Source organism: Cyrtonyx montezumae, unplaced genomic scaffold (assembly GCF_038088225.1).
Source record: "Cyrtonyx montezumae isolate F1298 unplaced genomic scaffold, pur_monq_1.0 scaffold_10, whole genome shotgun sequence".
Lineage (NCBI taxonomy): Eukaryota > Metazoa > Chordata > Aves > Galliformes > Odontophoridae > Cyrtonyx > Cyrtonyx montezumae.
The window spans coordinates 11,037,213-11,050,010 of record NW_027071826.1 but is presented as its reverse complement, the minus strand read 5'-3'; the positions used below and the strand labels follow the sequence as shown (position 1 = coordinate 11,050,010).

The window sequence follows — 12,798 nt, the reverse complement described above, 5'->3', positions numbered from 1 at the left end:
TATTCTCCTTGTTTTTAATTTGTTTTCTTTGAAAAAAAAAACTAAGCAAAAGTTGCTTAAGTTGATTGTTACAAATGATAATTCCCACTAGAACAAAATGTTCCACAAAATGTGGTAGAAGAAGGGATGAAGTGGCTTTATGTTGCCTATAAAGTAGGTCTTATCTGATGTGTGAAGGAAATAAACTTTATTATTACTGAATTGTAACCAGTCTTGCCTGTTGACTTGGCTTAGCAAAATACAGAGCCAGATTTTCATGGATTTTGTGAACAATTGATTTCTAAATCAGGAAATGTTTCCTTAGTTATGGCAGAAAGTCAAAGCCAAAGTTCAGTGTGCATTCATAAAAAGCTTTTATAAGAATAAATCCGTGCCCTTCTATGGCTTGATTTTTAAAGTGTTTGTCATATAAATACTTCTCTGGAAGTGAAATTACAGTATAAGAAGTCTTACATGTGATAATATAAATAAGGCCTATGAAAGCCATCATACAAATGACTGAAATGGATCTTGGTGATTGCTAATTAAATCCACCTAATTTCTTTAATTTTATTAAACACTAGTTGTACCATCATTGCATGGTCAGCTTTATTAAACGTATTTTATAAGATGAAACTGAATGTGAAGTATCTTGATTGTTTCTTCCAGCTGTTATGTCAAGTATTATACATTTCCAAGGTAGCTTATTTCTTTCTCTAGTAGGCACAGCTACTTTATAAAAGACTTAGCCCAGAAGACCAAGTTCCATTTCAATACTGTAACTCAGAAGAGCATTTCATATGGCTTTCTGTGTCATCACAGAGGCTGAGTGGCACTTGATCTACTTTCTTTTTATTGATTGTTAAATCACTAATTCCATACTTATTATTTTAAGAAGTAGGAGTTTATCTCAAAGTGTTGTCAAATCTCATCCATTGTTGTTTGAAACGTATGGTGTGATCTTTCTTTTGTTTTGTCTTTGGTCTGTGGTTAAGGTGTGTGTGAATTATGGAAGGTTCTTACCCTTGAACCAGAAATTGGATCCCCGGTGTTCCGTTTCGAGTCTGAAATAAGAAAGTTCATGAGACAGAGAGCACCTTTTTCTGAGTACTTAATGAGTGGAATTGGCTTAAAGATTTCAAGTGAAAAGTGTGCAAATAAGTGATGCAGAAAAGCTTGAGCTTCTTTTCAGTCTCTGTGCACCTTCTTGTTCTAGACTTGAGCTAGGCAGCTTGACAGCAGCGTATGTCATGGACATAGAGCTGCTTGTCTTCTGTTTGTGAAGCTCCTTCACCACTGTGGCTTTTTTCTCTTCCTTATTTAATTCAGCTACTTTGTGGAGTTTCAGTATGCTTCCTGCCTTTATTTTACTTTTGTTATTCTTTCCTTTTGTAATTATTGGTTTGTTTGTAAACTTAATGGCCCTATTAATCCATAGATCAGAGTATGATTAAAAAAGCTGCTGCTGAGGCTGGTAAACATGTCAGTGCTGCTACCACAGGTAAGTCCTTGAAGCAACAGAACTTCCCAAATAAATGTTACTGACAAAGCAGTAATCTGAGTGCGTTTGAGTTACTGACATCCACTGCTTCTAACAGTTAATGATGTGTTTGTAGTTGTTTGACTGTTGCCAATTACCACTGGTGTGAAATAGCTTTGTAAATAAAACCAGAATAAACAGCGGAATAATTGAATAATTTGTAGCTTCTCTGAGTACCACATAAGAGTTTTGTATTATTGCTTTCAATAGTACCTGATCATGGAGCTCAATCTTTAAGTCTCCAGCTCTAGTAATGTGCAGTCTTAGTTCAGTTTGGATTTAGAGCAAAAACCTTTGACTATCAAAAGTTACAAGGGTTGTTGCTGGCTGCTGCTAGTTTCAATTTCACAGGGTTAAAAAATAGGAATTTTTATATAACAATAAAAAGAGAATATTTTAATCATTAGTTTAACTTCAGTTATTATTCTAACTCATAATCTCAAAGCTTTGTGAAGGCTTTATGAGCTACAGAGTTTGTCAGGAAACAAGTGTATAACTGCTGAACTGTAGCCATCTGATTCTGTAATGTACAACAGAATTTGTTTTGTGTATTAGTTATAAAACATGCACTAATGCACAATTAGTACATTTCAGCAATTAGATAGGAAACATAGTAGAGTGAAATACGGTAGTAGTAAACAGGATCATGATATCTGTTTCCTTACCTGTGAGAAGCTGAAGTACAATAGGTTTCAGCTCTTTTGTAGAGCCACTTGTTGTTGATTGACCCTGGCAGGCAGCTGAGCTTCCCACAGCTGCACACACACTGCTCCCCAGTGGGATAGGGGAGGAGAAAATTGGCAAAGTGAAAGCCAGAAAGCTCCTGGGCTGAGAAGGACAGTTCAATAGGTGAAGCAAAGCTGTGCATGCCAGCAAAGCAAAACAAGGAATGGATTTACTACTCTCCATTGACAGGCAGGCGTTCATCTGTTTGGAAAGCAGGGCTCATCATGCATAATGATGGCTTGAGAAGACAAAAGCCAATGCTTGGGATGTCCTTCCCTTCCTCCTTCTCTCCAGCTCTTATTGCTGAGCGTGATGCCATATGATGATATGGAATACCTATTTGGCCAGTCTGGGTCAGCTGTCCTAGCTGTTTCCTCTTCCAGCTCCTGGGAAAGCCCCAGCTCCTTGCTGTCAGGGCAGCATGAGAAGTTGAAATGTCCTTGGCTTAGTGTAAGCACTGCTCTGCAGCAAGTGTGCTGTCAACACTGATTTGGTCACAAATCCAAGTCATAGAGCTCTATGAGCAGTTGTGAAGAAAATTAGCACGGTGAAAAGTCAGTACAGTCCTAAAGACAGTATTAGCATGTTAAAATAGGTTATGGAAACAGGGCTGGAAGGTACCACGAGTTCATTCAAGTCTACTTTCACCTTTCCTTAAAGCTGCCCATAAAATCAGAGAGCTCTTGGTCTTTTTACCCATGGTAGGAGTGGTACTATTTAAACCCATCAGTCTTCTGCAGTTCCAGTTTCTCCTATCCTTATGCCATCCTTCCATCATCTAAGCCAAATAAGCCTTATATTTCCCATCAGGAAACCGTAAAGAAATATAATAAATAAAAAATGAACGTGTAACAAACAACTATATATTTCAACACAGTTAACTGCTTCAGTACATATCTAAAAGTATAGCTCATCTTGAAACTTGCATTCACAAGTAAGTCTTATGTACTGATGCAATCTCCTTGAGTCATAGGCCTTCACTGTTTTTTTCCTCACTTCGATATGCGAGCTTTAGGTGAACAAGTCAATACATGCTTACAGTCTATGCTGCAGTAAGATGCAGGACTATCATAATCTAGGTCTGCATACTATTGTTAAGGGATTTTTTGTTGTTTATAATTTTAGATTATTTCTCCTGAGCATTTTTTTTTAGTATTTCACAGCTGTTTTCCCTGAACTTTGAGATGATGCCAGATATTTTCTCTTGAGTTTCTTAAGCGACTTATGGGCTTCTACTTTCTCTTGAGTATTCTTTCTCTGAAACCAGACACTTCTGGCATCTTCACGAAGATGGCTTGTAATATGAAGTGATGTCAAATTTGAGATGACGTATGAAGCTTTGGTTTTCTTCCCTGTTGTGCAGAGAGCACTGACACGCTTGTTTCTATGTTTCCAAGGTTTGCTTTGCTACAGTTTTCATGCAGGTACTCACTGCTTGCAGTTTTAACCACTGTTTGTTATTGCAACTAATTTCTAATGCACTGGAATGGAACTTTTCAGTTATTCTACTAGTAATTACAGGTTACATATGTATAACGCCTTTTGAGCCAACATTTGATCAGAGTGCAGTTAGATAATGTCAGCTGATGAAATCCACTGTTTTGATTATTTCAATAGCTTTTTCTGATTGATGGATAAAATTCCTCTTTGGTAGAGGAACCTACATTCTTTCAAAGATGTTGGATGTGTGTAGCTGGAGAATAAGGATTTATTAATAGATTATTTGCTTGTGGAAAACTTGTAAGAACGTTGAGGGATAAAGAGCAGGATTTGCTGGAATTGTGACCTACCTTTGTCTCTAGCACTCTTCCAAACATCATCCAGGTGGGTGGTAGACAGGTTTTCTCTTAGCAGGATTGCTTTTGGTGGCAACCACTGCCTTTGTGCTTACCTGTAAGCTCACTGAGCTAGAACAGGATTTTTACAGATGGCACAGGCTATGGAATTGTGCTATTAAGCCATGTGCAGATGGTTTGATATGATTATGACTAATAAAAAAAAATAATCCTCTTTAAAGCCCACATCTACGTAAATTGGCAGTAGCAGAGGAAAGAAAGATACTGCAAGTATTTAAAAATATTTTCATTTTGTTTGCTGGAGAAAAAAAAGAAAATATAAACAATGATTTAATCCTCTGCTTGTTTTACAGCAAGACCGTTGGTACAAACACTGCCTTTAAGAACTACTGTTAATAATGGAACTGTGTTACCAAAGAAACCAAGTGGCTCTTTACCTTCTCCATCGGGAACCAGAAAGGAAACTGTATCACCAGCAGCAAAAAGGTATGCATCTCTCAGAAACACTGTAATTGTTGAATTGGGGAAATAATGGATCTTCTTCTTCCAGCTTCTAAATAGTTTTTTTCTTACTTTCTAAATAGTTCAGAATGAAAAGAGATGGAGTTTATTATAGGAGATCTTAAACTCATTAGGTCTAGTTAATCAAAATTAAGGTTATTACCATGAATACTGAAAGAACACACAATGCTTAATCTAGCAATTTTTGTTACTTTCTTGTTACTGCAGTCTAACATGGAGAATAAAGCATTTCTACTCTATTTTGTAACATGACACAAAAAGTGAGGTGAGGATTTTCTAATAGTAAGAAGAAAACAGTCTGTAGAGAAACTGTTACTACAAATGAGCGTGTTATCTTTGGTGATTGTAAAAGTTACCTTAGAAATGTTGTTTCTCAGGAAGGAAAGCTGGATCTAGCACATTTATGCAAATGAGAATATGTAGTTTTAGATAGCTTACTGTTAAATGATTAGGATGATGTCTCAGTTTGAGCTGTGTGTTGTTTTGTAGGTTACATATTTGTTGATTATACACCTAGGTTATAAGAAATACTACAGATTGGGTGGAGCCAAGCTCAAGTTAAATATGACAGTTCATGTGCTGCTGCTCTGCTGTACTGTTTGGCTCTGTACATTCTTGAGATAAGGGATGTCCTGCAGCCTTCTCACCTCGTTCACTCACTGTCTGGATACCCTCTATGCTTGCGAGAAAGTCCTTATGGAGAATCCCTAGGGCATGAGCGCTGTATAGCTGCCTTGCCTCATCTGTGAGTGAAGTCTTCCATGGGATAAGGATTTTAACATAATTTTATTGTGCTTTATCCTTTCCCTTTACTGTGGGAGCTAGGCTAAAGGTGCTTTAAGCGTCCCGTATGAAAATGTATATTCAGTTTTAGGAAATTAAAAATACAAGTAGGCAGTTTTGCTGTTGTAGTCAGAAGCTTGTTATGGATTGCTTAAATTTAGGAAATGCTGGATTATTTAAGTCCTGAGAAAAGTTATAAATCCAGGTGCTGTGGAATTCCTATTCCTTTTAAACACTCTAGAACGCTGAACTGATGGAATTTAGTATACAAAATTAATTCACTTAGTTTTTATTAAGGCATTTTTGTCTTGCCTGTAAATATACTTTGAGAGGAAGAGAGTAGAATGTGAAACTCCTTACCAGTGAATTACTGTAGAAAACTTTCAGTTCTCTACTGTTTTTGAAAATGAAATTGTTAACAACTTAAGGGATTTTGTTTTTACAGTATAGCATACTCAAAGTATTCAGCGCTCAAATGTGCTGTCTTAACTGCTCTAAGTAGCTGACTAGCCAAAAGTGAAGTAGACAAGCTCATTAAAATGTGTTCATTCATACTTCAAATTTATGTTGGACCATTTTGCATTTGAGAGTTGTGAGTATGCATAGAAGTAGAATTCCTAGAATGGCTTTGGTTAGAAAGGACCAAAAAGACCAACCAGTTATAAAACCTCAGTGACAATGGGGAAGGTGCAACAAGGGGAAGGCAGCAGCAAGGTCAAATAGCTTCCTTTTCTCAGGGACATAGACGTTGTCTGTGCTAAGAAGCTTTAATGAGCATTGAGCAATTTGTAAATGGTGTGTAGTTTTTAATAACTTTTTAAATTCTGATTTCTGATAAACAATCATGTTTTAACAGTGCTCTTTTCATATGAAGTGATTCTGAAACTGCTACTAATTCTTGATGTAGATGTGATGATGTGAAATGGAAAGTTAAATAGTATCAAGTGTTTATAGATGTTTTTAAAGCTTATTTTCAGCTTGAAAATGTATATTTATATATGTGTACAGATAAATCTGTATATATATACTGTATAGGTGGAGAAAGAAAAACTGAATGTTTCAGAATTTGAAAAGTGAAAGAAAATTTGTAATAATAAAAAGGAATAACACCTTTTTTAGTCTGACTTTAAATGTCCGTTTGCTGCTGTAAATTACAAACATCTGCTAGGATCACTCAGTAAGAGGAAAAGAACATTTTTTTTCTTCTTGTGAATGTATTTTCGAAAGAGGCAAACATCAAGCTTAGTAGAGTCTCGCACAGATGTTTCATTGAACACTGTTATGAAAAGGGGATTAAAAATAAGTAAATTCTGATTTGAAGTATTTGGTTAGGAAGTATATCATGTCCAGTTGAAACAGCCTATAATGCCTGTGTGTATAAACATACACAAATGATCTCTGCAGGGATCAAGAGTGCATCCATATATTTCATTGCTTAGAAATAGACGTACTTTTAGGTCTACAAACACAATCTCATTTATATGTGTTGGTTAACTCATTTGAACCCACAGATTGGCATAGTACTCCTCCTCCTTGCTGGATTACCAAGGAGATGAGGTTCAAAGTTCACTACATTTTTTCTGATTTCCTTTTTAGTATTTGAAATGGAAATGACTACTTATGGCAGGAATGCAATGTTGGAGGTGATCAGAAAAAAAAATTGAGGCTGAAAGGGTGGAACTAGCAGACTTTTATTCAAATTCTGCCACATTCTCTCAATGACCTTATGCAAATCATTTAGCCTTCCTGCATATTGGTTTTCCATATGTAAAGTGTGCATCTCTGGACATCAGTAGGTTGTTATTTGACCTATAGTGATAATTAGAACCAGATCTGTTAAGGCATTGAGTAACCTCAACTGACTCTGTCTTCAATTTAGGATTGAGGGCACCATTCTCCCTTTGGCGTTTAGGTCTCACATAGCCAAAACTCAACTATCCAAGTTAAGGAGAGAATGAAATAATCTCATTAGAGCAAAAGTACAAGTACAAGGCATAGGTCAATCAGGTGATAAAAGTATGTGGTAATAATTAATTCAAAGACTTAAAACAATAATTAAAATGATGATGCTGGTGGTACTAGAACCAAAAGTTCTTATCCAGTGCCAGCATGTGCTGCATAGCAACGTGGCTACCAGGTGCAAGCTGGCTGGTGCGAGACTGAAGTGATTTAGAGATGAACTGATTAATCACCCTACACACAGATAGCCAAGAATTGCTTGTCTTTGTAAAGTGTTTGAAAGTCTTCCTCATCCCCTTGTCTCAGGGAGTCTATTTTTTTTTAATTCCATGTGTTTACTACTTGTAAGCTGTGGAAGTCAGGAATTAAGCTATTCTGAGTACTAGTATTTTTGTGTACTGATATTTTTATTCTAAACTTTATACGTGGAGTAATCATTTGGAAGTTCCATTCGACATAACATGAGCTTTTTGTATCATGAATGGAACGTTCCCTTCCCCCAGCATTCTTCCTTTCAGAAGCAATGTGGCTTGAAGTTCATTGCTTAACACTAAATTTGCCTTTGGAATGTGTCCAGCACACAGTAGTACTGTTTTGAGTTCCCTATTAAAATCTAGGTTTTTGTGACTCATCTAGGATAGCTTTGTTTCCAATAGTTGAAGGGGAAAAAGGGGAAAGGAAAATATAAGAGAGGAGAATGCAGACAGTACCTTTCCCAGTAGGGATGCTGCTGCAGACTGTAGGCCAGCATATACTTTGCCTTTTAACAAGAGCCAATCAGTCATTCTTTGTTCTTGAGCCGATTGTAAAGGACTACAATGCTGCAAAACTCTGACAACGGAGATCAAAAGGAAGAAGTTGGAACAAAGAAAACATAAAAAGCTTTGTTTGTAGGGAGAATAAAATACTTTAATATGATGAATTCCTGTTCTTCTAAACTCTAAACACATGGCCCCTAGGAAATTGTTCAGTCTCCTGGAATTAATGTTCTACATTCTGTTCTGGGGGCGGCAATGATTTGCAACTGACACATGCAAACCCTGTGTCAAACCTTCAGTTTAGTCTCCTGTTTAATGCTTGACTCTCAAAAAACTCTTTTTAGATAAAATGAAATGTAAACACAAAAACCTTATCAATTGAACTTCAAGTGTCAAAGCCATTGCACTACTTCACTGTATCTCTAACAATTAAAGTTATTAGTGTGCTTTGCTCAAAGGCACAATGAAATTAAAGTCATATATTATTCTCGAATTCATTCTAATTGATTTAAATGAGAGTCAGAAGAAGTGCTAGACGAGTTTCAAAATATTAGTATTATCAGTTATACTACTGTGCTCTATTTTAATGTATTTTATTTTAAAAGCTTTTATTTTTTTTCCTCCAGAAATTTGGTTATATATACGTATGACCCAGATTTTCTCACTGCAATTCAATGATGCAAGCATGTAAAACATTCATGCAATGCAGTGGTGTGTGTATATATGTATGAAGATTTATTTTTTTGTGTTTATTGTTGCTTTCTTAATGGTCTTCTGTCTCCTAGCTGGATCATCCATCTGTTTCCTTATCCTCTTTGAGTTTCTTTTCCATGTTTTTCTCAGTAGCTTTAGAAACAATCAAAGTATTTGGAGCATTGCTTAGACTTTGTCATTCAAAGATACATTGATGTTCTTAAATGTATGGTTTGAAATGATCAAACAGTGGAGCCAACAATTGCTGTTGTTTGTTCTTGCATGTGACCTCATATCTTAAATGCACGCAATGATGTCTCTTAATGTAAGCTCGTTTTAAATGTCTTGTCCATGTTTTATTGTTGCATTCACTTTTTATTCTGCTTTGTTTATGCACCTCTCAATCTGGATTAAGCAGGTCTGTGAATCTTCTCAATGCATGCAAACTGAAAAAGCCTGCTCTAAGGTGAGGGATTCTTAATAGCTTTGTAGTGTTGAAGCTCAGTTGCTTTTCCTTCCTGTTCTGATTCAACACATAGAAAGTGGCTGTTTTAGTGGCAGCAGTAACACTGCAGAACTTAACTGTAATTATCATTCCCATTTTTAACACTTTCAGAAGTACATTTAAAACTTCTTATTGCTGATAAATGCATTACTGAACCTATTCAGTAATAATTTCTGATGTTATCTCCATTCGCTTATGCTAACATCACTTTTACTATAGGAATATTTCATTAACTCACATTCCTTTCTTAAATATAAAAATGATGTTAACAAATATTACTTTCTAATAAAAAATTGAAAATGTTCTCCTTTCATATTACTAATGTGGAAGCCAAATTCTGGAATCCAGTCATGTTCTTACAGTCTTGCAAATTAAGTGAATATTTCCTGTTATTTTAAATTCTTCCTCAGGTGTCCGTGTGCTGTAGCCATACTGATGTTAAACTCTGGAGAAATCAAAATGTGTATATGCCAAACTTGAGTTTTTGGAATGGAGTTAAAATACCTTGTTGCGATTTTCTTTTTCTGATCCTTCACTTATACATCTCAGTGGGCTTTTGCTGTTGTTGGAAGTTAAAAATTTGTCAGAAGGTAGTTTGGCTAGTTAGCCTAAGCACTAATGGACTTGAAGTAACTTAAAAGAATTTTGTATCATGATAAAAAACTTTTTATACTCATATTAGACTTCTTCAGTAAAATGATATCATTGCACTTCTAAGCTTTAGGCCTGTTCATTTTTTTTATCCATCCATTCATCTTTTGAATGTTGATGGCTGTAAAAATGAAACCCCAAGCGATATTAAATTAGCTTAAAATTGCTTTGACAATTGCTACGATTTTTCTAACATCAGCATAATTTGATGATTTCATTCATTTGATGTCTGTTGGCTAATTTTTTTTTATTATTTTTTGGTTAAAGGGAAGGTGTCAGAATAAGGGTTTATACCACAAAATCACACAGAGCTGATGTTTTGCATTAGTGTCTGTAACCCAGTGGAAGGACACGTGCTGACAAAGATGCTTTGCATAAATTGTAAAATTTATAAAAGTAAAATTGTTCAGTATGAGGGCTTCTTCGTGTTAGACTAGAATAATATTATATGGAAAGATGTCAGTAGAGACAGAACTATTAAATGTTTGCAGTATATAATTAAATATATGAAAGGAGGTTTTTTTTTCCATGCATTTGGCATTGAGAAGACTTGGGGACTCTTAGGCTAGCTTTGGAAACAGTGATACCTGAAGTGACAACAGAATTGAATTCTCACTGCCTTTTACTTCTCTCATGCATTTATTTCAAACTGTCCCTGCGTGCAACTTAGCATTCTGCTTGCTCTCTTACATCATTCTCTCCATAGAAACATTTTTTGTTTCAGCTTAATACTTCAAATGGTGCTCGTTTTTAATGCAAAAATGCAGCACTGAATATCTGCACTACCACTGCTTATTCCAGAAAAATTTTTCTTGAGCTATCTGAGATGCATCACAAGATGTATCAGCTCTGCCCTGGATAGCTTGGGCTTCCTCTCAGAAAAGTGTCTTCTTTACAGCAACTTGGGCTTAGAGCTATCCATTGTGTTGTACAGTTTTATCTATTTTGACCACACAGAAAAGTCTGCTTTTCATCTGTTGCTTATGGAAGAGTTGATGCCTCTTTGTTTCCACTATGCATGAAGTGAGGCAGTCTGAGGAGCTGACTGAGGTAATATGATAGTAGGGGTGGGTTTTAGAGGTTGATGGGGAGGCCTGGAGTAGTCCTTGATGATGCCTGAACTGATGATGCCTTGTGGTACGCAGAGCGCCCTGGAGTGTAAAAGGTGACAGTGCTGGGGTTGGTAAAGGGATTGACTGGAATGAGTCTGTGTCTTGGAGGGCAGGAGCAGGAAGAGATGAAATGTTTATGTGGAGGAGCAGAACACAGTTGAGATGTGGGGAAAGGTGCGTAGATGTTCCTGCTCTTTTCTACAGAGAGGATAAAGCAGACAGAGGGCTGGGGTGGGAGAAATGAGGTGCCAGCACTGAGTCCTGTCCAGCTAGTGCTGTAGAAATGATTCCTGCCTTATCCAGGCACTGATACCAGCCCTGCTCTACATCCCAGGGAACAGAGTAAAGCAAGGGACCTAGTCCAGCTCACTAGTCACCTTACACCCCTTGCCTCTAGGATGCATTGCCTTAGAGAGCAGTGGCTTGTGCTAATGGAAAACCACAGTAGTTTGTCACTTGTATTATATCCTCTGGGTGATAGTGCTCCTGTCGTGCCTCGTGGTTCTCAGTCAGTGAGAGCTGTCTGTCTGAAAGTCATGCAGGAGATTCCTCACAGCCATCTTTGCCAGAGGGATAGTTGAATAGTGGGAGAGGCTTAAGGCTCTCAGAAACCCCTTATCAGGGGATGCAGGGAATGTTATCTATTTAAGCATATATTTTTGACAAGTGAGTGGAGAGCTAGCTTGCATTTTTCCTAGCTTTTCTTTGGAGTATGTTAAAACTAACTTTGAATCACAGTGTATTTGATTTTGAATGCATATACTAGTTAGCTTGCTAGTGTTCAAATTTTGACCTATATTTGACATTTTCTGTAGTCTGCCAGTGTTGAGTAATATGCTTTCTTTCAGTCCTTCCTTTCTTCTTGAGAGAAGCCTAAAGTGTGGAGTGGTATTCAAGGATTTGAGACTTGATATGGAAAGTAGACGTTACAGATGTCTGACATTAGTGTGGACCTTTTTTTTTTTATGGTTGAGCCAAAAAAGTATGTCCATCTCTGTTGCACCAGGGACTCAGCAAAACTCTGATTGAGGATCATTAATAAATTATTCTTTGATTAAAAACAATGCTGTTATTTCCACTTGATGGTTTCTTGTAAATGTTTTTCAGGAAGTGTGTACTTTTACTAGTTCTGCTGTTAAGCTTACTCCCTTTTTCTTATTAGTACTGTTAAGAGAACCAGCTCTGCTGAGCGTGTGTCCCCAGGAGGCCGGAGGGAAAGCTATGGAGATTCCAAAGGGAGTCGCAATCGCACTGGATCCACCAGCAGCTCATCCAGTGGTAAAAAGAACAGTGAAAGGTAGTGTTTCTTGAATGGCCCTCTTGTTTCTCTGCCTTCTGCCTTAACAGTGAAATTTGTTTCTTCAATTCAGCAAATATTGAAAGCTGTTTGTGTTTTTTTTTTTTTTTTTAAACCTCCACCAGTTGGTCAAAAATACATATTTTAAAACACTTCAAATCAATTGTTTCAAATTTAGGTGATTGATCACCTCACATACCTGGAATGGTGCCTAGCTGGTCTCTGAGCAGTAACAGCCTGTAAGTCAGATAAATGAAAAATGCAGAAATTGACTTATTTGCAGGCACTATCCAAAGGAGCAGAATAAAGTGATGGGCATCTCAGTGCAAATCTGATGGTGCTTCTCTGTATTGCTGACAGTAACACGAGGAGAATGTCTTTTCCAAGAGTATCAGAATGGGATCTCCTAAAGAAATAGGTGATTTATTGTTTGTGATGAAATCAAAGTTTCGGCCAGTTGGTTCTTTCCTGCATTTC

At 36.8% G+C, this 12,798-nt stretch overlaps 1 protein-coding gene across 3 annotated transcripts in view; it reads left to right on the top strand.

Moving 5' to 3' along the window:
• Window positions 1-12,798, top strand: part of EML1 (EMAP like 1) — a 78,121-nt gene that overhangs the window by 28,107 nt on the left and 37,216 nt on the right. The window contains exons 3-6 of one of the 3 annotated variants that reach the window (XM_065749970.1): window positions 4,395-4,527; window positions 7,505-7,510; window positions 9,172-9,222; window positions 12,187-12,321. In XM_065749970.1, the coding sequence (XP_065606042.1) occupies window positions 4,395-4,527; window positions 7,505-7,510; window positions 9,172-9,222; window positions 12,187-12,321 (325 nt within the window). Of the gene's footprint in view, window positions 1-1,417; window positions 1,481-4,394; window positions 4,528-7,504; window positions 7,511-9,171; window positions 9,223-12,186; window positions 12,322-12,798 lie in introns of all 3 variants that reach the window. The other 2 variants (XM_065749977.1, XM_065749962.1) reach the window with 2 other exon arrangements.